This window comes from Theropithecus gelada, chromosome 15 (genome assembly GCF_003255815.1).
Source record: "Theropithecus gelada isolate Dixy chromosome 15, Tgel_1.0, whole genome shotgun sequence".
Classification (NCBI taxonomy): domain Eukaryota; kingdom Metazoa; phylum Chordata; class Mammalia; order Primates; family Cercopithecidae; genus Theropithecus; species Theropithecus gelada.
The window spans coordinates 15,532,639-15,559,219 of NC_037683.1; the positions used below are offsets into that span (position 1 = coordinate 15,532,639).

At 42.3% G+C, this 26,581-nt stretch overlaps 1 protein-coding gene across 6 annotated transcripts in view; it reads left to right on the forward strand.

Annotated features, from left to right (window-relative positions):
* The window catches only part of DENND1A (DENN domain containing 1A), a 544,396-nt gene that overhangs the window by 333,620 nt on the left and 184,195 nt on the right, over nt 1-26,581 (forward strand). For all 6 annotated transcript variants that reach the window (XM_025359631.1, XM_025359633.1, XM_025359632.1 and 3 more), the window contains one exon: nt 10,331-10,432. In XM_025359631.1, coding sequence (XP_025215416.1) covers nt 10,331-10,432 — 102 coding nt within the window. The remainder of the gene's footprint in view (nt 1-10,330; nt 10,433-26,581) is intronic.

Here is a 26,581-nt window from a genome sequence, read left to right on the forward strand (position 1 = left end):
CGGACCAGTTATTTTACCTCTCTGACCCTCAGTATCCCTCTCTCTCCACAGGGACTTCATGGGGATTACATTAAATGATACATGTAAAGAGTTGGGCTGTGGGAGGAACACAGCAGCTAGTGACTGTAATTTTGTTGTTACGTGTGTCAGTAAGATGATGGATGCAGAGCATGTCATACAGTTCCTGATACACACAGGCCTCTGTAACATTGGCGGTGGCTTGGACTGATATGTAGCCATAGGAGTGCAGTTGGAGAAGAAAGGCATGTATTAGTCCATTCTCACACGGCTAGAAAGAACTACCTGAGACTGGGCAATTTATAAAGAGGTTTAATTGGCTCAGAGTTCTGCAGGCTGTACAGGAAGCATGGCCTGGGAGGCCTCAGGAAACTTACAATCATGGTGGAAGGCGATGGGGAAGCTGCCACATCCCACATAGCCAGGAGGAGGAAGAGAGAGAGACGGGAATGCTACACACTATCAAACAACCAGATCTTGCGAGAACTCACTCACCATCACAAGAACAGCAAGGGGGAAATCAGCCCCCATGATCCAGTCATCTCCCCCCAGGCCCCTCCTCCGACACTGGGTATTACAACAAGGCATGAGATCTGGGTGGGAACACAGAGCCACACCATATCAAGGCAGCTGCTTGGAACCCAGAGACAGTCATTTAGAATAAAGTTTTGATTAATGAGCTACTAAGATGTAATTTTTGGTTTAATTTTAGCCATATTCTCTCCCTTAAAAAACAAAAACAAAAACGGAAAACCTCCCAAGAAGTCATACTTACAGGGGACATATAGTATGTCAGGAGTCACATCAAGTATGCCCCTCTCAGAGAGGGATCAACTTATACCAGACTTAGTTTAAACAAATGCATAGCACGTTGTGGGCGTGATAATAAACATGTGAGGATGCTGTGCCCTCTCAGAGCAAAGTGTCTTTGCAGGAAGCCAGCCTAGACCCTTCTCCTTTGCTTAGAGTCCCATTACTGGTTTCAGAGGTGCTGCCTTGGGCGCTGGCTTGGCCATAAGAGAGTGGATGATGCTTACTGGCTTTGGGCATCACCCCAGAAAGGAACTTTTTACTTAATCCTCTCACAACCCTATGTAACAAGTGGTTATAGACCCATTTTATGGATAAAGAAATTGAGGTTCAGCTAGGATTAAATCACTTATCCTGGGTCCTGTAACTAGGAATTGAGGAGGATAAAATCCCAAGCCCAATCTACCTGACTCATGCTCCTCCTCAGGACTGCAAAGGCGTCTCAGAAGGACCCCAACAGTGTTGTGGCTTTGCCCTTCCCTGGAGGGAGTCAGTGCAGACTGAGAAGCAGTGTGTGTCCTGGAGCTGTCTGCCTTCACAAACACATTTTCTAACAGTAAAATAGAGTCTCAATTGAGTCACTTTTATTATAGAATTATTGCTATCTTGATTTTTTATTATAATAACTCATATATAGTGCTTCTGATATACCAGACACTATCCTAGGTATTACACATATATTAACTCATTTAATTCCAAAACAATCTGGTGAAGTCCATTTTTTTTGTTTGTTTGTTTGTTTTGTTTTTTGGTTTTTTTTTTTTGGTAAACATTTTCTTGAAGTGTGAGGAAAAGATGCACCCATCCTAAATGTACAGTTAAAGCCAGGCAAAGTGGGGCACAGTGGCATGCACCTGTAGTGCCAGCTGCTCAGGAGGCTGAGGCAGGAGGATCACTTGAGCCCAGGAGTCCAAGTCCAGCCTGGGCAACACAGCGAGACCTCATCTCTCAAAAAAGATAAAAAATAAAAAAATAACCAAACCAACACAGAAACCCACTAAATGTACAGCTAGTTGAGTTTTTACAAGGTGGACATATACATGTAACCACCACCCGGATATTGAAACAAAATATTACCAGTCCCCTAGAAACTCCTCTTGTACCCTGTTCTAGTCAGTTTCCCCCCAGCCCAAGGATGACCACTGTCCTGGATGTCAGTGCTGTTTTCATCTCATTATACAGCTAGGGAAACTGAGGCACAGGAAGTCTAAGTAATTTGCCCAAGGTAGCGCAGTTTTCATTGGCAGAGTTAGGAATCAGACTCAGGTAGTCTGGCTCCAGAGAATGCACTTTTATATGAGACGTAGCCAAGAAAAGAACAATCGCTTGGTGGCAGTTTAATGTTTAATATCACAAGAGTATAATAGTAGAGACTTACTCACATTTTCCTTTGTTCTGAAAATCAGCTGTTTAAATCCTTAGTCTTAGAACTCTAATCCATTTTATTGACACAACTTGCAAATTGCAAGGATAGAAACTTGCCTTTAATAGCCCCACATTTATTGATCATTTATTGCAATCAGACATTGTGTTAAATTTTTCATACCTCTTATCTCACTAAATCCTCGCAACACAGCTGTGCAGTATTATCCCCATTTTATTGATAAGAAAACTGAGGCTCAGAAGTGAAGAATTTGCTGACGTTTACACAGTACAGAAGCAAGACTTGAATCTGGCTGTCTTGTTCCAGACCCACAGTCTTAATCGCTGTGTTAACTCCTATCTGGCTTTCTGTGTCCACTGTGAATTAATTCTACACTAATTAATCATGCTAATTTTACATGATTGTTATCATTGCCATCATTATTATTATTCCCATTGCACTTCCTTGAGCAGACTCTGATTTGCTTTTGTTGAGCTGACATTGTCCATTTGGGCTTACGTTGACATCTGCTGCCAGGCAGGCCTCCCAGTAGAGTGGATCTAGCCACAGTCATTTCTCATTCCCCAGTTAATGAGCACTTGCCTTGTGTCAGGCACTGTGCTGGGCACTGGAGACAAATAAGACACAGCTCTGCCCTGGCGATGGTCCTGGTCTAAGGACAGCAGAAAAGATTCACCCAGTGCTGGCCTTTTTACTCTATGTGTGTCACCTCCCTGAACCACACAACCTCCATCCTAGAAAGGGTGTCCTGTTTTTCTGCACAGCTGTTGGAGGAGCAGAGGCAGAACTGAGCCTCTGCTCCTCAATGTCCAACCCTGCACTCCCAAGCCGGCTGAGTGCTGCATGCTCCTGGCCATTCTTCGGATCCCCTGGGTGACATTGCCAGTGCACACCATTGCCCTTCATCTTGTGGCTTGCTTCTAAGTACTACCTTTTTCTCACTAGCTGCCCAATTCCCTCCCTGGACAGGTAGGGCACTCCCCCACCCCAATCTGTGTGGGCAGCTGGTGTGGTTTTAATTAGTGTAGCTGATATTATTTTGTATTTTAGGGAGGAAATCCCATTGTTTTCATACAACCAACTCTAGAAAGTAAGGCTCAACACCATCTTGGCTACAGGAAAGAAACCAAAGAGAGAGTGTTTATTAAACAGACCCCCTCCTTTGTATAGGGAAATCTATCAGAATCTCTAGGGACATCGGTTTTTTATGTTTATCCTAAGAGGGCATGACTTGAAAAAGTTAAAAATCCTGGACTAGACGAAAAAGGAAGGGGACAGGGAGCCAAACACAGCCACAGATCGGAATGTACACTGAGGGGTGGCCCTGGGGAGAGTCGCCTTGTAGCATGGCATTCATTCACCATTGTTCACACACTCTTACCTTGTATGGTTGGCTGTGGTTTTATTCTGTGTTCTGGAGAGAGTGCTAATGTGTTTATCAACTTCATTAAGGTATAATTTATCACAACTCATCCATTTAAAGTATATGGTTCAATGAATACCTTCATTGGGGTATATTTATCACAACCCATCCATTTAAAGTATATGGTTCAACGCATTTTGACAGTTTTATATGATCATGAAACCACCACAATAAAGATATAGAATATTTTCATCACCCTCAAAGATCATTTGTTTTTATTTAACAAACACAAAAAAAGTGTTTTTATTTAACAGACACTTATCTTGCACTTCCCATGTGCCAGGCACTACTCCAAGTACTTTAAAATATTAACCCACTGAATCCTCACAAGTCTGTGAGGTAGGTACTGTTATCCCCTGTTTATCAAGGAGACAACCGAGGCACAGAAAGATTAAGTGACATGCCCAAGTTGGCACAGCTGGTGGATGGTAGAGATTAATTAGAACCCAGATTGGCTTCGGATCTATGTTCTTCACCTCTAGGCTCTGCTGCCTCGTCTCTCATTCATTCATTCATTCATTCATTCATTCATTCATTCATGAATTGTCTGCTCTTGGGCAAATATTGGGGTAGGAGTTGAGAGTAGAGAAATCTGATTCTCAACCCCCAAAAGCCCGTAGACTAGGGAAGGAATCAGATACCTACCTAAGTAACTCACCATCAACACGTTATTCTAATTGTGCAGATAAACCGTAGGGGAGCACAGGTCATGGGAGGCTTGCCGCTGCCTCAGTCTCTCCAGCCAGGATGGCTGAGGTCTAGGAACCATTGGAGGAGAGGGGACAGGCAAGCAAGAGAACTGATGAGCACCTGTTAGGGCCATTCTGGGAATTATGCTGAATCTTTTACATACATTAGCCTATCAAAGCCTCACACGACTCTGTGAGATAGGTGGTGGTATGATCTCCATTCTACAGATGAAAACCTGGAGGATTTATGCAGTCAAGTCAGTTGCCTACAGTAAGCCCCTGGTCAGGGACAAGCCAGAGGTGAAATACTAGAGCTGGTGTCCTCTCCGCTGCCCCTGACCACCCCCCATACTACGGGTTTTTCCTTTCCTGGCCTGAAAGGCAGGGGTCAAGTTCAGACTGTCTGTGACAAAGCAGAAAGAAGAAGACATTCTTCATTAACAATATATATGGGAAAGTGCCATTTTTTGTGTGCGTTTCTCTATGTAAGAAATGCCATTTGGAAAGCCAGTGTGCATGTCAGTTTTTTTGTTTTTTTTTTTTTTTCATTCTGAGAAAAAGCCTATAGAGTCTGGTGGGGGGAAGGGTTTGCAGCTGGCAGGAGCTTTGGCATATGCTGTAACTAAAAAGAGAGGGAATGTGTTGGTGGGACAAGCTACCGGAGAGCTGTCTCGGTGTGCCGCGGTACTAGTAAGTGTTTTAATTGGGTAGGGTTTTTGGAGGACTATTTTGACATCTGCTCGTGTCTTTGCTGATTTTTCTTCACTTATAGTAGGAAACACAAGCTGTGGATAAAATGACTTTAAAATAATTGGAAGTAAAGATATCTCTCTCAAAGTCGAATTTGAGAGGGACACTTTTTAAGAAGTGGAAACTAAATTCCACTTCTAGGAATGCATCCTAAAGCACAAAGCTTTATGCCTACAGATTTCATGACAATATTATATACAGTAATTTCTTCAAAAGTGGAAATAACATCCCACAAAAGGGGCTTAGTTGAGTTTGTTTCCATGTAGTAGGATACGCTGCCACAATTAGTAATGATCTACACAAAGTTCTTAATGAAGTGGATCACTGCTTATATCAGAATCAGGGAGAAAATCAGAAGTGTTAAGAATTATTTCAACTGGCCAAACACAGTGGCTCACACCTGCCATCCCAGCACTTTGGGAGGCCGAGATGGGTGGATCACGAGGTCAGGAGATGGAGACCATTTTGGCCAACATGGTGAAACCCCGTCTCTAGTAAAAATACAAAAATTAGCTGGGTGTGGTGGCGCATGCCTGTAATCCCAGCTACTCGGGAGGCAGAGGCATGAGAATAGCTTGAACCCAGGAGGCAGAGGTTGCAGTGAGCCAAGATCATGCCACTACACTCCAGCCTGGCAACAGAGTGAGACACCAACTTAAAAAAAAAAAAAAAAAAAAAAAAAAAAAAAAAGAATTATTTCAACTTTGCTTTAACACATAGGAAAGGGAGAATATGGAAGGAAATGGACCAAAACGTTGTCTCCAATGGAGGGACTGGGGTAACTGTAATTTTCTTCTTTAAACTTTTCTGTGTTTCCCCCCCTTTTTTTTTTAGACAGAGAGTTTCACTCTTGTCACCCAGGCTGGAGTGCAGTGGCACCATCTCAGCTCACTGCAACCTCCGCCTCCCAGGTCCAAGCGATTCTCCTGCCTCAGCCTCCCAAGTAACTGGGATTACATACACCCACCACCACACCTGGGTAATTTTTTGTATTTTTAGTAGAGACAGGGTTTTGCCATGTTGGCCAGGCTGGTCTTGAACTCCAGACCTCAGGTAATCCACCTGCCTCAGCCTCCCAAAGTGCTGAGATTGCAAGCATGAGACACCATACCCGGCCTTTCCCATTTTTTTAATAGTAGGCATCTATAATTTTTTTTTTTTTTTTTTGAGATGGAGCCTCACTTGGTCACCCAGGATGGAGTGCAGTGGAGCGATCTTGGCTCACTGCAAGCTCCGCCTCCCGTTTCATGCCATTCTCCTGCCTCAGCCTCCTGAGTAGCTGGGACTACAGGTGCCCGCCAATACGCCCGACTAATTTTTTTGTATTTTTAGTAGAGATGGGGTTTCACTGTGTTAGCCAGGATGGTCTCGATCTCCTGACTTCATGATCTGCCCGTCTCGGCCTCCCAAAGTGCTGAGATTACAGGCGTGAGCCACCGCACCCATCCTATCTTTTATGATAAAAAGGAAAGTAGTATTTTATGTAAGACAAAGCAGACCCTGAGCGTGTTAATATAACTGTGTCCTGAACAGATAGATACTCATTCTGATGTCTGAGTGATCGGATTAGGGCTATCTTCAGAAGAAAGTCAGCTTTGGGGTCAGACTGCGTTCAAAAGTTGACTGCCGCTCCCTAGCTCTGACTTTGGGCAGCTTGTTTGACCTCTCTGCACCCCCACTTGGTTCCCATGTGGAGATGCTAGTGTCCCTGACTGACGGCGTGGTTAAGATGAGAGGCTCTGGCACCTGGCGATGGTCTGGCTTCCTTCCTCATCCGCGCTTCCCATCCCCACCCCCAGTTTGAGGGTTTCTTGCCTTTCTTCATTCCCCTGGTTGCCTTGATCCTTTGGGGGACTGGGCACTGTCTGGCGAGCTGGGCTCCAATTCTTTCCTTGGGAACAGTGAGCTTCAGGAAGGCCCTTGAGTCCACGCCAGCCCTTTTGGAAGAGGCCTTGCCACCAGGAGGGCAGCATTGTCCTTCAAGAGGAAACTCTGCCGCCCCAGCTCCTGCCTGGAGCCTGGTGCTTGGGGCATTTTGGTTACTAAGGGGACCCTGGCCTGCTAAGTTAGAAAAAGGGGCCAGGTTTTTTCCTATTCTTCAGCCTACTGCCATTGTTGAAAAAGTAAACACTCCACACAGCTTAACCGGCAAGTCCTCCAGCCAGGAGTGGGAAGAAATCAAAAGCCTATTCCAGCCCAGCGGTGGAGAGCCTACAAGGGCTGGTCTGTGCTGCTGGGGCCCAGTGGGAACGCAGAAACAAGGCCTGATTCTGATCCAGAATCAACATCCCATTCACGGGGCCTTTCAGCCCTGGAGGCTTCTCTCCAATGGCCATCATCTCCTGCTGCCTTCTGTTTGGGGCTGTTTGGAAGGTCAGAGGAGGCAAAGTAGTTGATTCTGGGGTGCACAGCCCTCTGCTCTGTCCTGGAGGTGGGCGCGTCCTTCAGGATGTTATGAGTCCTTCTCTGATTCTGTTTCCTGTGACTGTAGGCAGCCTTTGAAGTGAGAGACCAAGCAAGAAGGGGCCCCAAGGATTTTTGCCCTCAGGCCATTGCCACTACAGCCTTCCAGACTGACTGTGGCTATTGTGTGTATTATAAAAGTAGTAATAATAGCCACTATTTATTACATCCTACTGTGTGGCCAGCATTATGGGTGTGTTTGCTCTCATCACAGCAGCCCTGGGGGAAGTGAGAGAAGTAGGGTGGCCACAGTTAGCATTTTAATTTTACAGACAAAGCCAATTAGTAGACACATCACCTTGGGCAAGCTACTTCTTGGAGCCTCAGTTACTCATCTATGAAATGGGGATAATGATATCTCACCTCCAGCCCCATGGATGGAATGAAAGCATCTGTGTGGCAGTGCTCTGTGAGCCTGAGGTGTGACATCAGTGAAAAGGAGGGCTGTTGATGCTATTTTGGTACCTTCCTGCTAGCACACTGCTGGGCATTTGACCTGTTGGGTTGCAGAGTGAGGCAGCTAGGGAGTCCTGGACAATCCCCTGTGAATCTCAGCGTTCTTCTGTGTAAAATGGAGATTATGCTTCAAATAACAAAAGCGCTGTAAAATACGAACTTGTTTTTCGTATCATTAGGTTGGTGCAAAAGTAATTACTCTCTGCCGTTACTTTGGTAAAAACTGCAATTACTTTTGTACCAACCTAATATGATCAAAGTTCTCCATTCGCTGATATCTTTTTACCCTATAAATAAGGCAGCAGGTAATAATGGGTGTTGGGGTTTGGAGGAAAGAATAAACTCCTACATCAGCAATTGTGTCCCTCTTCTGTGGTTCTTAGCACATAGTAAGCACTTAGAAATTGATGGATAGGTTTGTGGACGAGCCCCAGAGGCCTGGAGAAGTTAGTGGATAGCAGGAGTTGGAGGCTTTGATGGTGTTAAGTGAAAAGGTTCCAGGATTCTGCTGCCTGGGAGTGTTTTTTCAACCCTACGAGGCTTGTGACCAGCGTGGCTCCACCCTCCTGCTGGGAAGAATCTTGAAATGTTTACTTAGGTACCATGTTCTGCCCTAGAGGCTGCGATTTAAGAGAGTGAATGTCAACCATATTAATGTGCACTTACCAGGTGTCAGTCATGTTGTCAGGGGCTGGTTATTTTGCAGTGGTGAGCCACAGATGAGCCCCTGAAGGAGCCCACACCCCAACAGGGGAGGCAGAGAGGTGCTGGGGCTCAGAGTGACAAGGGCTATGTGGAGGTCAGTCTCCCTGTGGGTGTCTGACGATGAGGAGGTGGATGGTGCAGTGCAGAGAGCATGGCCTGGGGAGGCAGCCGGGCCTGTGGTTTCTTCTGCCTCTTACCTCAGCGCGCTGAACTTCATCTTCCTCAAGTTTCGAACATTGAGGGCAATAACATCCACTTTACAGGGGTTGGTAAGAATTAAATGAAATAGGGTGAGTGAAGCACAGAGCAAGAGCTAGGAAGCTTCTAGTATATGCTACTTGTCCATTTCCAGGGCATTGGAAACTGGAGCTTGAGCAGCCATTGGATGTCTGCCTCCATTGCCAGCCTACACCGTGTTCTGGGGTGAATTAGGAAAAGGCATCTGCCCCCTTTCCCCGACTGGTGCCACTCAGCAGGCACGTGGGTTGGCAGATTTCAGCCCTAGCTTAGGTGGTTGGCATCTGAGGAGTGCCTACCTGCACAGCCATGTGCAGCATGCTCAGAGGTTGACCAGTAATGGAATTGATCCTTTATATGCAGTGACCACAGGTCCCATCGTGTGCCTGTTGCCCTGGTGTAAGATGAGGTCTTTCACATCCAAATGTATCCCAGTTTAGACAGCAAATGATAGGATCTTTCTATGCAAAATAAAATAAAGACAATAGTTCTAAAGCCTCGGACTCAAAAGGAATGTGCTTGATATGTAATGGGGAGGGAGGATTGAATGGGACCAGGAGTGGCGGGTAGGCAGGAGAAACACAAAGATGGATTCTTAGTAGTGGATAAGTAGTGTGATTAAAAATTTGAAACTCAGGCTACACCCTGTCTTGGACTCACACAGGCTATGGGGAATTGCTGCCAGATTGCGGGGAGGATTCTTTTTTTCTCCATATTGTCCGTTCATCCCTTCTCCTGTCACCAATCATGAAAACCTTGTAGGCATGAGTTTCCCTCATCTTTCTATTACTGTGCCAATAGAATAATGGCTTATGGCCAGAGCTTCTGAGCCATTACTAGCTGGATATCTGTGGAAAATTGAACCAAACTGAAAGTGTGACCTTCCTACTTGGCATTTAAGGGAAGTGTTAACAGTAGGCCACACACAATATTCCATGCCCAAGAATGACAGGATCCAAAAGAGAGATGGGCAAGTAGCCTTTGTTAAGTTAGGGGGCTGGATTGAATGGGGATATCATGAGAACATAGCCATATATCAGCATTCCTGGGGCCAGAGCTTTTGACCTCAGCGTCTGTTAAATGTATAGGGGAAAAATGATGATGGGATGTAATGATCCCTCTTACTTTCTGGCTCTGTGACCTGGGGCATGTTACTGAGCCTCTGTGAACCCTTTTCACTCCTGGTACTTGGGGATAATCATGCAAGCTCACAGAGATTTTATGAGAGTTCAGTGAGCTAACAAATGTGAACCTCCTACCATTGGGCCTGCTGCAGAGTAAGACTTTGGCAAATGTCACTTTTCTTCTCTGTGCCTCTTCCCCAGAGAAGGCAGGGGAAGTGTGTCTTGATGGCACCTCAATGACCTTCTCTTCTGGATTTTTTTCTCCTTGCAGAAAGTCAGAAACATGGCCCTGGATGATGTTGTGATCCTGAATGTGGACACCAACACCCTGGAAACCCCCTTCGATGACCTCCAGAGCCTCCCAAATGATGTGGTAGGTATCTGAGCTCGCGAGGATCTAACTTCTGTGAGCTCCTGCAAAGAAATGAACGTGACTTTGGGAAATGGGGAAGGAGAGGAAATAGCCAAGGTTTTCCTGTGACCTGAGAACTGCAGTTTGTTTCTCCATTGAAACCTTTGTCTCAGTGTAGAAAGTTAGAAGGTGACCAGGTGCAGGGGCTCACACCTGTAATCCCAGCACTTTGGGAGGCCGAGGCGGGTGGATCACTTGAGGTCAGGAGTTCAAGACCAGCCTGGTCAACATGGTGAAACCCCGTCTCTACTAAAAATACAAAAATTAGCCAGGCATGGTGGCGCATGCCTATAATCCCAGCTACTCGGGAGGCTGAGGCAGGAGAATCACTTGAACCCGGGAGGTGGAGCTTGCATTGAGCTGAGATTGTGCCCACTGCACTCCAGCCTGGGTGACAGAGTGAGACTGACTCCGTCTCGAAAAAAAAAGATAGAAAGTTAGGGCCCACGCCTGTAATCCCAGCACTTTGGGAGGCCGATGTGGCGGATCATGAGTTCCGGAGAGCGAGACCATCCTGGCTAACATGGTCTCCATCTCCAAAAAAAAAAAAGAAAGAAAGTTATAAGGTGGTTTACTTTTTGAGTCTATTTTGCTCTTGAACTTTTATAAGAAAGACTGTGAAGCAACCTTAGTGTCTAGACCTCTCCTCTGAGGGTCTCGCCACCTCTCCCCAGCACATTGCCACCTCTAGAGATCAGGACAGCTCCCTCCGAGTAACACCACAGAAGGCAGCTGGCGGGGTTTTCAGTGTGAACAATTTGGGGTACTTCAAACTTACATTTTTTTCCTAGACCATCATCAAACAGCCTTTTCCCTGCATAGTAGAGTATCAGGTGCCAGTGCTCTCAGTGTAGCTGTGCACCCTCTGCGTCACACTTTGTTGCCTCAGGTCTACACAGAATGTGGGTTCTATTGAGCAAAAAGTAATTGGCTGCCACATTTGCCACACTAACATCTGCCTATATACCTGTCTCCTGTTGCTACTTGGAGCAGCCCTGTAGGCAGCTGTGTGAGGTAGACCCATTCTCCCCTTGTCCATGCCAGTGAGGATTGGGCCTCACCAGCAAGTATGATTTTGTCTTTTCTGCTTTGGCCTCCGTAGCTCTGCCTGCAAGAAGATCTGTAGAATTATCCTGACTTCCAGAGTGAAAGGGGTTGTTGTTCCTGGCCATGTGGTGCTCATATGTGTCCTGGTCGGGGGAGTGTTTTACCTGGTGGGCATTGATGCACCATCACTGCCAGGAGCCCCAGTGGCACCCTGTGGGTAGCTGTTCTGAAAGGATTGCTATTTGTTGATGAATGTCTTGCAGGATAATTTCTTTCCTTTTTTTTTTTTTTTTTTTTTTTTTGAAACAGCATCTGGCTCTGTCACCCAGGCTGGAGTGCGGTGCACTATCTTAGCTCACTGCAGCCTCTGCCTCCTGGGCTCAATCAATCCTCCTACCTCATTCTCCCAAGTAGCTGGGACTATAGGCACATGCCACCATGCCCCGCTACTTTTTATAGAGACAGAGTCTTGCTGTGTTTCCCAGGCTGGTCTCATACTCCTGAGCTCAAGCAATCTGCCCATCTCAGCCTCCCAAAGTGCTGGGATTACAAGCATGAGCCACTGTGCCCAGCCATAAGAGTATTTCAAACTTCTCTACACCTAACTCACTGTGAGATTTTGGGGGAGTCATTTGTACCCTACAGCAGTGCTCCACTTATAATTCAGCAGTGGCTGCCATTCACTGGCTTATTGCACTGAGCTCCTGTCATTGACCTCTCATTGACTCTTCATGCCACTCTGAGGATGGTCTTTTCCTTACTCCTGCTTGACCCACAGAGCTAGAGAGAGGTGGAGCCAAGGCGTGAACTCAACCCTGTGGGTCTACAGAGCCCACGTGGCCCCTTTGCCCTACTAGGTGTCTTCTGCATTTAGGATGTCATTCATCCTGAATGACAGTATTGTAGCCCTGTGGAACAGGTGATCTCTCCCTTCTACAGAGAGGAGAGAACTTCAGAGAGCATGTGCCTTGCCTTAAATCCTGTAGGTGATTAGGGGCACGGCTGAGATTGGACCCCCAGTCTGTGCTGCCTCTACTCTGTGTATCCCGCCTCCCTCTGAGGCAGCAAGAGACGACAGAACTTAGGAAAAATTAAAGTGTGAGACAGGCAGGAGGACCTATAAGGTGTGAGAATCATGTCAGGACAGAGTACATGGTTGGTACCCTAGGGCCTACTAGCTATAATTTGAGTTCTTTTGGTCCAAGGAATGTGAGGCTCCCATCCCTGTTTCCCTTCAGTGGTCGAGCACCTCTTGAAGCCATGGATATCTTAGGCATGGACCTGGCAACTGCCTAGTGAATGTGGGAAGTGAACCTGAGGTCTGTCAGGTGCAGGAAATGGCCAAGGGCCCTGTGGCAGCATGAGATGAGTGACTGGCAGCTCAGAAACCATGGAGTGGACTGACTGGTCCCACCTGCACTGCTCTGACCCTGTGCTGGCACTGAGCAGCAAAGAGAAAGCAGATCTTCAAAGACTGTATGTCAGTAAGGGAAACAGATATGTCAATTACATATCCATTACAGTGTAGCATAATAGGGACCACAGGGAAATAGAAATCGGGCACAGAAGGGCCCAGGAGACAGAGTAACAAAATTTTGGGGAGGATAATGGAGTCTTTCTGAAGATGGCAAATTCCAAGATGCCTTTTAAATGACAAGTAAGGTAGCCTCGGGGAATCAAAGTAACTTGGGTGAGTTATTTTCCCTCTTTGAGCCTCAGTTTTCCACATTAAAAGAGGAGTACCAGGCCTGCTCTCAGGATTATTATGGCAAACAGTTATGGTAATGATTATCAAATGCCTGGCACAGTGCTTGCATGTTGTCGGTGTTCAAGAAATGGTACCTGCATTTGTTTTTAATAAAATTGTTGCTGATAATTATAGGCAAGGTTGGAGGACAGTTAATAACCTCCATGTCCTGACAGTCTCAGCCTGCACAAATGGGACCTCCTCTATGCAAGCTGGTTTGTAACAGGGTTGAGAATGTTCTGCAGCAGTGGTTTCCAGCTTGGGCCTCTCATTAAGGATTCTGAAGATTGTAATGGGGGGGATGTGGTCTGTAAGGTATTTATTGTATTTCAGTGGAATTCACAGCTTTGATTCTGTGATGCTACATGAGCTATCAAGAGGAGAAATCATGCCCTGCCTGTCTTTGTGTCCCCTGCATTTAGCATAGGACCTGGTAATTTTAGTGTATCAGCCTATCCATCATTGACCTTAAAGTCTCCCGTTTTGCCAAAGCTGTGTGTTTACTCTGACAGATTCTGCTTCTTAAGCATTTGGTAAATCCACATCCTCTTCCTCATCCCTCCTAAACACCACCTAATCTAAGCTTTTATTTTCCTCCTGCATTATTAGCAGCAGACTCAAGACTGGTTCATTGACTCCAGCCTCATCCCTCCAATCTTTCCTCCTCATGCCCCAGGGTGACCTTTCTAAAAACATAAACTCCATTTCCCACCTACCTAAAACTATTCCATCAGTGAATGTAATTTTTCAAAAAAACATTTAAGGACAAAAAAATTCTCCTATAACTTCCCGTTACCTAGAGATTCAAGGCAACTTCCCTTTGTTGGCTTTGAAATCAAACAGACCTGTTTTCACATCCTGACTTCCTCACTTCATGTCCGTGTGATCTTGGGCAAAATTACTTCAGCTCCCTAAGCCTTAATTTCCGTATAAGGTTGTTTGAGAATTAAATGTAATATATATAATATATTTAAAACATCTATCAGCACAATCGACAGTAGCTGATGATGATGAATTACGGATGTGAATTATGATCAGCATGGCATTCAGGCCTCCTTCATGATATCCCCCTGTTTTTGTTTTCCCATAGCTGTGTTTCTCTCCCCTCCCTGCTTTAAACTCTGTACTGCAGGTTTTTAAAACTGTTAACGGTTGTCCCAAATTTACATGTTGTTTCATAACTTCATGCTTTGTGTACAGCATTTCTTTTGTCCCAATGTCTTACCTCATCTATTAATCTCTTACTCTTCAAGACCTGCTCTCAAGTATTTAATCTCACACACACACATACACACACGCACACACACACACTTACACACACAGAATCTTTTCTGACCTTCACATAGATTTGACCATATCTTTCTCTGTCCCCACAGCCCCTGTGTACCTTGTTTAAGTGTACTGATTTATTACCCATTTCCCTTTTACTTGTGAGTTTTTTGGGGGAGCAGTAATTGAGTTTTATTCATCTTTGTTTTCCAAGGATCTAGCAGCCACTGAATAGATAGATGGAAGGATAGAAGGCACATATGGATTGGGTTATTATGGTAGATGAAATATTGTAAAACATGGCATCTATGCTAGAAATTTTATTAAAAGGGGCTTTGGGCCAGACATAGTGGCTCATGCCTATAATCCCAGCATTTTGGGAGTCTGAGGCAGAAGGATTGCTTGAGGCCAAGAATTCAAGTTTGCAGTGAGCTGTGATTGCACCACTGCTCTCCAGCCATGATAGAATAATTGGAACTGGATTAATCCTCCCACAATTAACAATTAAAACTCTGGGCAAATATGAAAACAGCTGTTTTCACATGTTGGACAGCAGACAAGACAAGATTGTTATCCCTGAGTGAAAGGAAGCCAGTGAGGTGAGGCCTACTATCCCACTGGCTTTCTGCCTTGAGGCATTTTGTGGATACTGGTACTAGAAGGGGAATCCCCAGCAAAGCACAACAGTCTTGGGGAGCTGAAAGGTTAAAGAACAGTTTGAAGAGGAGATGGTTTAAATTTACAGGTAAGAGTATCAGATAGGAGGGAGCTAATCAGCGAAGAGCTCCAGAAACCTGAATTAACAAACCTGCTGAAGACTAATCTGTCCACATGTAGGGTAAAACTCCTGACAGGAGACTATAAGATGAACAGTTCTCAGAGCTCACACAAGTCTAGGAATCCTGCAAGTTCTGACCAACCAGAGTCAGAGATCTTGTTGATCGTTCAGGACAATGATAAGAGACACCAGTAGGGCATGACTTGATAGTACATCTAAATTAGCTATAGAGTAAAGATCATTTTAGCCCTACCCTGAAAGAGCTTAAAATTAAGCTTTGAGAGGCATAAGAGAGGGCTTTAGGGGTCCTAAAATGTGCTGGATTTTAATGTGAGTGCCAGTTACATGGGGATGAATTCGTCAAGCTGAGCACCAATGTGTGCATTTTTATGTGTGCATGTTAAACTTCGATAAAAAGTTTTAAACAAACCTATTTCTTTTTTATTAAGTCTTTAAAAGATCAATCTGATGTGCAATAAATCTAACCTTGTGTCAAAATAAACTTCAACCCTCTTTAAAAGAAGGCAACAAAATCCAATATTCGATAACATAACATTCACAGTATCTAACATCTTATTTAAAAAGTGCAAGACACGTTGAGAATGAGGAAAATGTCACCCGTAACAAGAGGAAAATTAGTCAATAGAAACAGACTCAGAAGTGACAGATAAGATAGAACTAGCAGATAAAGACTTTAAAGTAGATTTTATGAAGACTATAAATATATTCATGAATTTAAAGGAAGACCTGATTAAATGAAGGGAGAAATGGAAGATATTTTAAAATGAAAGGGAACATCTATAAGCAACAAATACACCTAGAATGAAAAAAAAATCACTTATGGGACTAAGAGGATATGAGATACCACTGAATAAAACATCAGTGAATTTGAAGATATATCAATAAAAACTCCTCAGTGTAAAGCTAAGAAAGGAAAAAGACTGGAAAAAGTTAACAAAACCCAGTGACCCTATAGCATAATATCAAGAGGGCTAATATACTTGCAGCTGGAGTCCCAGAAGGTAAGGAAGGTGAGGAAAGACTAGAAAAAATATTTTAAAAGAGTATAGCGGATTTTTTTTTCAATTTTGATGAAATAATACTCAGAGCTCCAAGAAGCTCAATAAACTTGAAACACAATGGACCCAAACAAAACCACACAAAGATACATTTTGATTAATTGCTTAAAACCAAGAAAAGTTTAAATTAACCAGAGAGAAAAAGATATGAGAAGTAATTATAGTAGACTTATTGCCAGAAACCATTTAAGGCAGAAGACAATGGAATGACATTTTTAAAGTAATGAAAGATAATTTTTATCAACCCAGAATTCTATATCCAGTGAAAATATCCTTCAAAAATGAAAGCACTGAGGCAGGTGGATCACCTGAGATCAGGAGTTCAAGACTAGCCTGGCCAACGTGGTGAAACCCCATATCTACAAAAATACAAAAATTAGCTGGGCATGATGGCGGGTACCTATAATCCCAGCTACTCAGGAGGCTGAGGTGGGAGAATTGCTTGAACCCAGGAGGCAGAGGTTTCAGTGAGCTGAGATTGTGCCACTGTACTCCAGCCTGGGAAACAGGGCGAGAATCCATCTCAAAAAAAAAAAAGAAGGCAAAACTAAGACTTTTTCGAACAGATAAAAAATAGGAGAAATCATTGTCAGCTGACCTGCTCTACAATAAATGTTAAAAGAAGTTCTTGGGGGGTGGGGAGTGATATTATAGGGAAATTTGAACTGTAAGGAAGTGAAAAGAACCAGAAATAGTAAATATATGGGTACATGTAAGAAACTTATTTTCTCATTTTTAATTTCTAAAAGTAAAAATAATACCAGTGGAGATATTCTGCTGGTAATAATACCAGTAGTGCGTGGAGAATAGAAATGTTCTGTTTAAAGGTTGTTATGTTACCTCTATACAAAAACTGGCATAAAAAATAATGTTATTTGAAGGTAGACTGTATTGAGTTAAAGTTTTATATTGTAAACCTTACACGGGCCACTAAGGGAGGAAAAAATAAGACAGATATATATAGCTAATAAGCCAATATTGAAGGTCCAAAACATTTTGTGGGGAAAGAGTAAACATGACAACAGATGGAACAAATAGAAAAGTTAGCAAGATGATAGTGTCTATACATTGTGTAGACACTCCAATTTACAGAGGTTATCATGTAGAAAAGCAAGACCCAATTGTATGCTTTCTATAAGAATTCTACTTTAAATATGAAGAGTCAAATAGATTAAAAATAAAAGGATAGGAAAGATATGCCAGCCAAACGCTAATCTAAAGAGAGTTGGGGGCAAAGAAACAAATCATCCTTATAGAAGTATACCAAATAATACTTGTAAATACTGTCCTATCCAGGAGAAGGAGCTTAATCACCCCTTGACCCTACTTGGGTGTGGGCTAGAATGTATTTATTCCTAAAAAACTGTGTGTGTAAAGAGAAAAGGAGTAACTTCAGTGGAGAAACTGGCAGACACTACCTTAACCAAACGATCAATTTTAACATCACCAGTGATGTCATGTGGATATCATATAACCACTGATGTGATGTAATGAGGATACTTCACCTCTGTGGTATTCTTTCCAAAAATCCACTCTAATCATGGCAGAAACTTCTGAGAGACTCAAATTTGGGAACATTCTACAACAGGGGTCCCCAACCCCTGGTCTGCGGATTGATGCCAGTTCATGGCCTGTTCGGAACCCAGCCACACAGTAGGAGGTAAGCAGCGAGTGAGCATTACCACCTGAGTACCCCACCTCCTGTCAGATCAGCAGTGGCATTAGATTCTCAAAGGAGCGTGAACTCTGTTGTGAACTGCGTATGCAAGGGATGTAGGTTGTGTGCTCCTTATGAGAATCTAATGCCTGATCATCTGAGGTGGAACAGTTGCATCCCAAAACCATCCTCCCTTGCACCTCCCCACCACCCCACTAGTCCATGAAAACATTGTCTCCCACAAAACTGGTCCCTGGTGCCAAAAAGGTTGGGGGACTGCTGTTCTACAAAATACTGGACCAGCGTTTCTCACAATTGTCAAGGTCATAGCAAAGGAAAGACAAAGAAACTGTTCTAAGCCAGAGGACACTAAGGAGACATGACAACTAAATGTAATGTAGGATCCTGGGTTGGATCCTGGGATAGAAAAATAACATGAATGGAAAACTGGTGAAATCACAATGAAGTCTGGAGTTTAGTTAATACCAATGTGCCATTGTTAGTTTCTTAGTTTTGACAAATGTATGGTGGTAATCTAAGATATGCAAGCTTGTCCAACCTACCCCACTTTGTTGTTGTGGCTGTTCTGTTTTAGGCTTTTAGCAGCCTGAAGCCATAGCTTTTAGTTTCTCTCTCTAGTGATAAGTGGAAAAGAGGGATGAGGAAGGGGCTTTGCTGGCCCGACCAGAAACAAACTAAGAACCCATGACTGCATTCTCTCCCTTGGACACCCCTGTTTACGGGAAACTGAAACTGGGTAAGGAGAATATGGGTCTTCTTTGTACTATCTTTGTAACTTTTCCATAAATCTAAAAATATTTCAAAATGAAAGTTCATTTTAGAAAAAGAAGGGAGTATTATGAATAACTTTATGTGTAAAATTTTGACAAGTTAGGTAAAATGAACAAATTCCTTGAATTACAGAAAGTGACTCAAGAAGAAATAGAAAAATGGCACTATTTCTTTTTTTTTTTTTTTTTTTTTTTTTGAGACGGAGTCTCGCTCTGTCACCCAGGCTGGAGTGCAGTGGCGCAATCTCAGCTCACTGCAAGCTCCGCCTCCCGGGTTCACGCCATTCTCCTGCCTCAGCCTCCCTAGTAGCTGGGACTACAGGCGCCGCCACCATGCCTGGCTAGTTTTTTTGTATTTTTAGTAGAGACAGGGTTTCACTGTGGTCTCGATCTCCTGACCTCGTGATCCATCTGCCTCGGCCTCCCGAAGTGCTGGGATTACAGGCGTGAGGCACCGCGCCCGGCCAGAAAAATGGCACTATTTCTATTTAAGAATTGTGAATCTGTAAAACTTCCCCACAAAGAAAACTCTAGGCCCAGAGAGCCTCCCTGGTTCATTCTATCATATATTTAAGAAGAACTAATACAATCTTAACACCAACTTTTTCAAAAAACAGAGGTAAAAGGAAGATGTCTCAACTTATTTTATGAGATCAGCTTTACCCTGACTTGAAAACCAGACAAATAATTTCCAAAAAAAAGGAAACTACAGACCAATATACATAACCAATATAGATGTAAAAATCTTTAACAAAATATTATCAAATTGAATCCAGCAATATATAAAAAAGGATAATAACCTTTTTTAAAGATGTGAATACAGGTTGGCTAAATATTTGAAAAACCATGTAATCTATTATATCAATAAACTGAAAAGGAAAATAGTAAGATATATGCAAAAAGAATTTTAGGAAAAATTCAGCACTATTCCTGATAAGAACTCCTAGAAAATGAAGTATTCTCACTATGGTAGAGAGCATCTAGAAAAGACCTACAGCTCACATCATACTTAATGGTGAAAGACTGATTTCTTTCCCCCTGAGAATGAAAAAACGTACCTGCTCTTCTTATTTCTATTCAATGTTGTACTAGAGGTTGCCACCAGTTCACTAAGACGGGGAAAAGAGGTAAAGCCCAAATGGTTAGAAAGAAGTGAGATTCTCTTTATTCAGACAACTTGATCATGTATATGGAAAATTCTAAGGAGTCTCATAAATGAATTTAGCAAGGGTGCAGGATAAAGTCAGTATACAAAAATCAAGTGTATTTCTATATACTAGTAACGAGCAATTGAAAATGAGATTTTTTAAAGTACCATTTAAAATAGCATACAAAACACAAAATACTTAGGAATAAATTTAAGAAAATATGTTGAAGATTTGTATCCTGAAAGCTATAAAACATTTCTGAGAAAAAATTTAAAAGACCTAAATAAATGGAGAGCTATTCCATGTTTTGGATTGGAAGACTCAATATTTTTTTACTCAATATTTTTAAGATGTTAATTTTCCCTAAATTGATCTATAGATTCAATATAATCCTAACCCAAATTCCAGATGGCTTTTTTTTGGGTAAACTTGACAAGCTGATTCTAAAATGTATATGAATATGCAAAAGATCGAGAATAGCCAAAACAATGTTGAAAGAGAAGAACAAAGTTGTTGGACTTATATTACCTGTTTGCAAGACTTACTATAAAGTTACAGTAATCAATACAGTGTAGAAAGACATATAAATCAATGGAAAAAAATTAAGAGTCCGGAATTAGACCTATACATAAGTGATCAATTGATTTTTCAACAAGTATGACAAAGTAATTCAAAAGGGAAAGAAGAGGGATCTTTTTTTCCAACAAATGTGCTGAAACAACTGGATATCCATATGGAAAGAAAAGAAGCCTTGACTTTTACCTCATGCAAATATTAGCTCAAAACAGATTATAGACCTAAAAGTAGAAACAAAAGCAATCAAATGACTAGGAAAAAAAATATGAGAGGGAATCCTCATGAATTGGGGGTAGGCAAAAATTTATTAGTATATAAAAAGCATACATCATAAATAAAAATGTGATAAATTGGACGTCATGAAAGGTAAAAACTTATGCTCCCCAAAAGCATCATTTAAAAAATGAAGAGGCAAGCCACAGACAAAATGAGATAAAATATTCTTAACACTTATACCTAAAAAAGGACTTTTATCCAAAAAATATTTAAAAATTCCAAAACTCAGTAGCAAGAAGATAGCTCAATTAAAATGGGTAAAATATTTGAAGAAACACATCACAAAAAGATATTAAAATAGCCAATACGCACATGAAAAGATACTCAGCGTCATTAGTCATGAGGGTACAAATTAATGTCACAACAAGGTTCCACTGCATACCCACTGGTATGGCTAAAATAAAAAGGCTGAATTTCTTATAAATGTATATCTTAAACATATGTTTACTGTATGACCAAGTGATCCCACACCTAGGTATTTGCCCAAGAAAATGAAAACTTATGTATGTGTATGTTTTTAGCAACCCAAACCAGAAACAATACAGACGTCCCCCAACTGGTTAATATATAAACAATCAGTGGTACACCCATAAAATAGAAGGCTACTCCACAATCTAGAAGAAACTAACTACTGATCTATTCCACAAAATAGATGAATCTCAAATATATTATGATAAGTGACAGAATCCATTTATTTGACATTCTGGAACAGGCCAAACTATAAAGCTAGAAACAGCTGAGTGGTTGCCAGGACTAGAAGTGGCACAAGGGAAATTTGGGGGATGATATACCATCTGTATCTTGATTGTGGTAATAGATATATGACTATATGCATCTTTCAAAATTCATAGAACCATTCACTAAAGATGGTGAATCTTAAGATATGTGAATCATACCTCAATAAACCTGACTTTAAAATTATTTAAACACTGGCAACACCAAGTATATTGTCAAAGATGTGGAAACATTTATGTGGAGCTCTCATCACTGCTGATGGAAGTATAATACGGTACAACCACTTTGGAAAACAGTTTGGCAATATCCTATGAAGTTAAACTTACGCCTACCATACAACCCAACAATCCCACACCTGGCTGTTCACCCAAGGGAAACGAAACTATATCCAAACAGGCTTGTACATGAATGTTTATGGTAGCTCCATTCATAGAGAACAGACTTCATGTTTATCTCAAGCCCTGGCCTTCTCTACGCCATATTTCTTCAAAGGCCCAGAACCCTCAGACTCCCAAGATGTCCTGTGGGGCTTGTAGGAACTGGTGTGTGATCTTTCCCTGTGAGTCCACAATGCATTTGATTCCGGAAGCTAGGGACTAGGCCTTTTTGTAGACTTGATACTTCTACCCTGTTAATGCATTTTTGTTAGTATTTTCTGATAGAATGTTTATTCATTCAGCAGGCATTTCCTGAGCACCTACTATGTGCTAGGCTTTATATTGGGTATAGTGAGTATGGAGGTGATTAAGACATAGCCATGATTCTCAGTGAGGTCCCAGGCTGGTTAGTAGAAGAGCTAATGCAGGCTGGACTGCCAGTCTTGCCCCCACTTCTCCAGTCCCAGTTCATCCTCCAGGCTATAAACAAGGTATATAAACAAAGGCTATAAACAAAGCATGGAGACCACTCCCCAACTGAAAACCTTTAGTGGTGCCTCATTTTTCTCTTGGTGAAATTCAGACTCCATAATATGGCCCTTTATAATCCACTTTCTGCCCATCTCTCCTACCTCATCTCTTGCCATTGCTCTTCTACCCATTTGTACTTTTTACTGACAGCTTTGCTTACGTACACGGGAGACTCTGGATGTTTCCAGTTCAGAGTCTTCCAAATGGGCAGATCTATAGCCAGTTCAGGTATGGAGATTATTTGTTCATTATTCATTTATCCAAAGTTTTTTGGGTGTATGCTTAGTGTATGGAGCTGTGGGAACATGGATACAGTCATCCTTCCTGGAAAGGAGGGATGAGTGCACTGAAGGGTGAGAATTGAATGCATGGAGGTTGGAGGTGTGAACCAGGAATTAACAGTTTATTACGGCTAGAACATAGGGTGTGCAATCAGGAGGGACAAAAGATGAGACCCAAATAGACAGGGGGGACCAGATTGGGAATGGTCACAAAAACAAGTTTGGACTTCAAGTTTGGGGCAGTGGTTTGGGGCAGTGGGGCATCTACTAAGATAATTAAGCCAGGGAATGATGTGGTAAAATTCATGCTACCAGGAGTCCCAGACTGAGTCGAGTGTTGAATCCCACCTGTTGCTGCTTTTCTGGTTGCTAGAATCTGACCAAAGTTTTCCCCCACCCCACATCTACTGATATTGGACTGGGGGTCGGGGACAGTGTGCTGAGAGAATTCTTAGTATCACCTGTGACCAGCATCCAGTCATTCATTCCTCATGCTTTTAAGGAGTTGTTTGTCCATGCCTGTTCTGTCTTGGGCCACTCGGCGACACTGGTCACTGGATCACAATGAATCTCATTCATTCAGGAAGGGAGCATCATGATCCAGTGAGCCTTGCCCTGAGCATGTGTGTATATGATTTGTCAACAATCGAGGATTTTATGGGAGTTTATGGGACTTCATTAAAGATGCTGGAGCAGGAGCACTGTGGGACATCAGAAGAGACCTCAGCAATAAACCGCAATTCCAAGCTTTGGAATGCAGTAAATGTTTAAGAGACTTCCTTCCTTTCATTACTGAATTTTACTTTACTTTTATACCAGTAAAGAGTTGTGTTTTATTGGTTGAAATTTCTTGATTCTGTTTTTCCCAGGTCTGTTTAAAAGCTACATTTTATCTTTGAGGATGTTTGGCTTGTGGTGGAGGAAGTGCTGCCAGCAAATTCAATTAACTGGCAGAGCTCACAGATATTGTACACGGATTTCTTTTTTTCTTCTTTTTCACAACTGCTACATAAACACAGCTGGGTTTAATATTTGTCGTAACAAAGATTTAACTTGAATCATTTTACCCCGGGTAATTAATGCTTGGAATCTTGGCTACTTTTTCGTTCGTTTGTAATCCTCTGCATTTCTTTACTCTAGCTATCTAGATAATGAAGTGTGCTCCTCTAGGTCTTTGCCCTGCCTTAAAACTGCTTAATATTTGGCCGTTCCCACTAGAGAGCAGATGCTTTTCTTTGCAAGAATTGAATTTCTGTCAGCTCCTTTATGCATCATGTGTTTGGAACTGTAAGTGGATCAAGTTGTTCATCGCAGCGGGGACACTGTGAAACACATCTATTATACACTCTTCCCACCCCCCTTCCTGGGTTTTTTTTTTCCCCTCCCCTGAGGAGGTGGAGATGCCCGGATCCCCTTGGGAGATATCTCGCTCTGTGTGGATGTGTCCATGTGATCCACCATGAATCCGGCCTGGCCACATCCCTAAGCAGGGAAATCTATATCCATTCAGCCCAGGATTGTGGCTGAGACAAACCCTACTTTTATCTTTGTAAACACCAAGCTCTTCATTAACTCCCAAATACACACCAAGTTTGGGTCACTAAATAAATCCACTAGGCTCAGCATAATGAGTGACATTTCAGTAATTGATGCCCTAGAAAATGTTAATTGTGAACCCATGATTCTTTTCGATGCTAAAATAAAGGCTTGGGTAGTTTTGGCTTTGGAGTTGAGCTAGCGCAGAAGAAAAGTCACCATCGATTAGGCCCCTAGTGTGTGCCAGGCACTGTGCTAGGGGATTTGAAAATCTTGACATTTAATCTACATAAGAATCCTGCAAAAAAAGGAGGGGATGGTAGTTTATCCCCTTTTTATAGATGAAGAAAAGGGGCTAAGTAACTTGCCTAGAGGCATCCAGATAATAGCCAGGAGCAAAGTCAGAATTTGAACTCAAGTCTGTCTGAGCCCAGAGTAAATCCATATACTGTAGAGTGTGGTCCCCTCATGCCTAGAGTTCACTAGAATATATTCATCGTTTGATCAGTCAAGACATTGATTTATTATGCATGTTTGTGACATGCTGCCATTGCTCCATCTGAGTTGTCTCATTCCACGTCGGGTCTAAAGTTCGGTTGGCATTTGTGAACACCTTTGTATTCATCTAAATCTGAACTCCTGGTGGTGACTGGAATCATTTTAGTTTTGCTTTTCTCTCAAAGCTCAGTGCAAATACAACCCAACTGCCCCAAGCAACCTACTGTTTTCTTAGAGTTTTGTGAATTTCAATTTCTAGCTGTGAACTGATGGTTAAAATTTCTAAACCTATATGGTTTAGTTTGTTAACACGGCTTTGGAAAGCAGACATCTTGGTGGCGTTCCTGCTGTGATATGCTCATCTTTTGGGCCTCAGATAGTGGCTCTGAAGGCAGAAGTACATTTTGGTTCATTTTTACTAGATGTCATTCAATTTGCCAGAGTCATTGTGGGACATTCACATGTCTGACTGAGATACTGCTGATCTGTAGAATTAATTATAGTTAAATGGAAAGGTGGCTTTTGCTCATGAAGAAAGTCGTTAGTCTCTTGATAAACATTTTTAATTATGATTAACTTTAGTCTTCCTCCAAATACTTTCTGTTAGAAAAGGCATTAGTGTTCTGGTTCATTAGAAATAGAGCAGTCGTTTTATTTTTGGTTTGCAGTCCATTTTGTTGTTGAAAGATATTGGTCATTAAAAAAAAATTGGTGGATGTTGTGTTGTAAAAAACGTATAAGGTTTCTCTTGCAAGTGTATATCAGTTTTTTCAAAGGTAACTTACACTGTAATTTTGTGTGTTGTGTTTGCAAGAGAATGCTTCTTGGTTTATTCATGTTGACAACTGAAAAGCCTTAGACCTAATTAAAAGAATTTCCATGAGCACCTTTACTGAACCATTTCATTACGCGGCACTGCACAGATTGCATTGTGAAACATGGTGATAGTTTAAATCTGACCTTTAAACCTGAACTGCCAGAAGTATGGGGAGAAAACCCTTCTTTGAAAACACTCCCCAGATAGATATATGTGTGTGTATGTGTATGCATACATGCATGCACATATTTGGTTAGAAGCAATCTTTTTATGGAATGACCACCTAATAATATAAATATAAATACACATTTACTTTGAGCCCAGATTTTGTAGTCTCCTGTAGCTTGGGTAGGATTTTCTAGCTACATTAATTTGTGTGTGTGTGTGTGTGTGTGTGTGTGTATGTATGCATGTGTAGTGTATTAAAGCTAAATTGTTGTATAAGGAAAACAAAGATAATTTCACTTACTCTGGGCCAACAAAAAAAAAAAGTATTTGGAGGAAGGTAAGATTTACAAATAGAAAAAGGCAAAAGTCTTCACTGCTGTGTGTTTCAGTTTCAAATGGTGAGATACTCAGATTAATCTCATGGGGAGGGGCCAGAGTGTATATGTGTGGGCAAGACTCCTCCTGAGCTTTCTTTGGCAGATAGTGGAAACAGGCCTTTTTTGGTTTTGTTTTAAAATTGCACTTTTTTACTCCAAGGATGTCATTCTATAAGGATTCGATAGCTTGTTCATGGGATGCTCAGCAGAGCCGCTACAGCACATAACGAAGTAGCCATTCACATAATAATAATTGATCCTTTTGTCTGACGAAAAGCTGCCTAGAATTCTAGCTCTTGCCACTAACTTTCTGATGTATACACAGCCCACAAGTTGTCAGGGGAGAGGGAGGGAGCAGAGATCCGGGCTCATAGGGTCATAGCCAGCTCCAGCATGGAGCTCCGCATAAACAGCACAGCCCT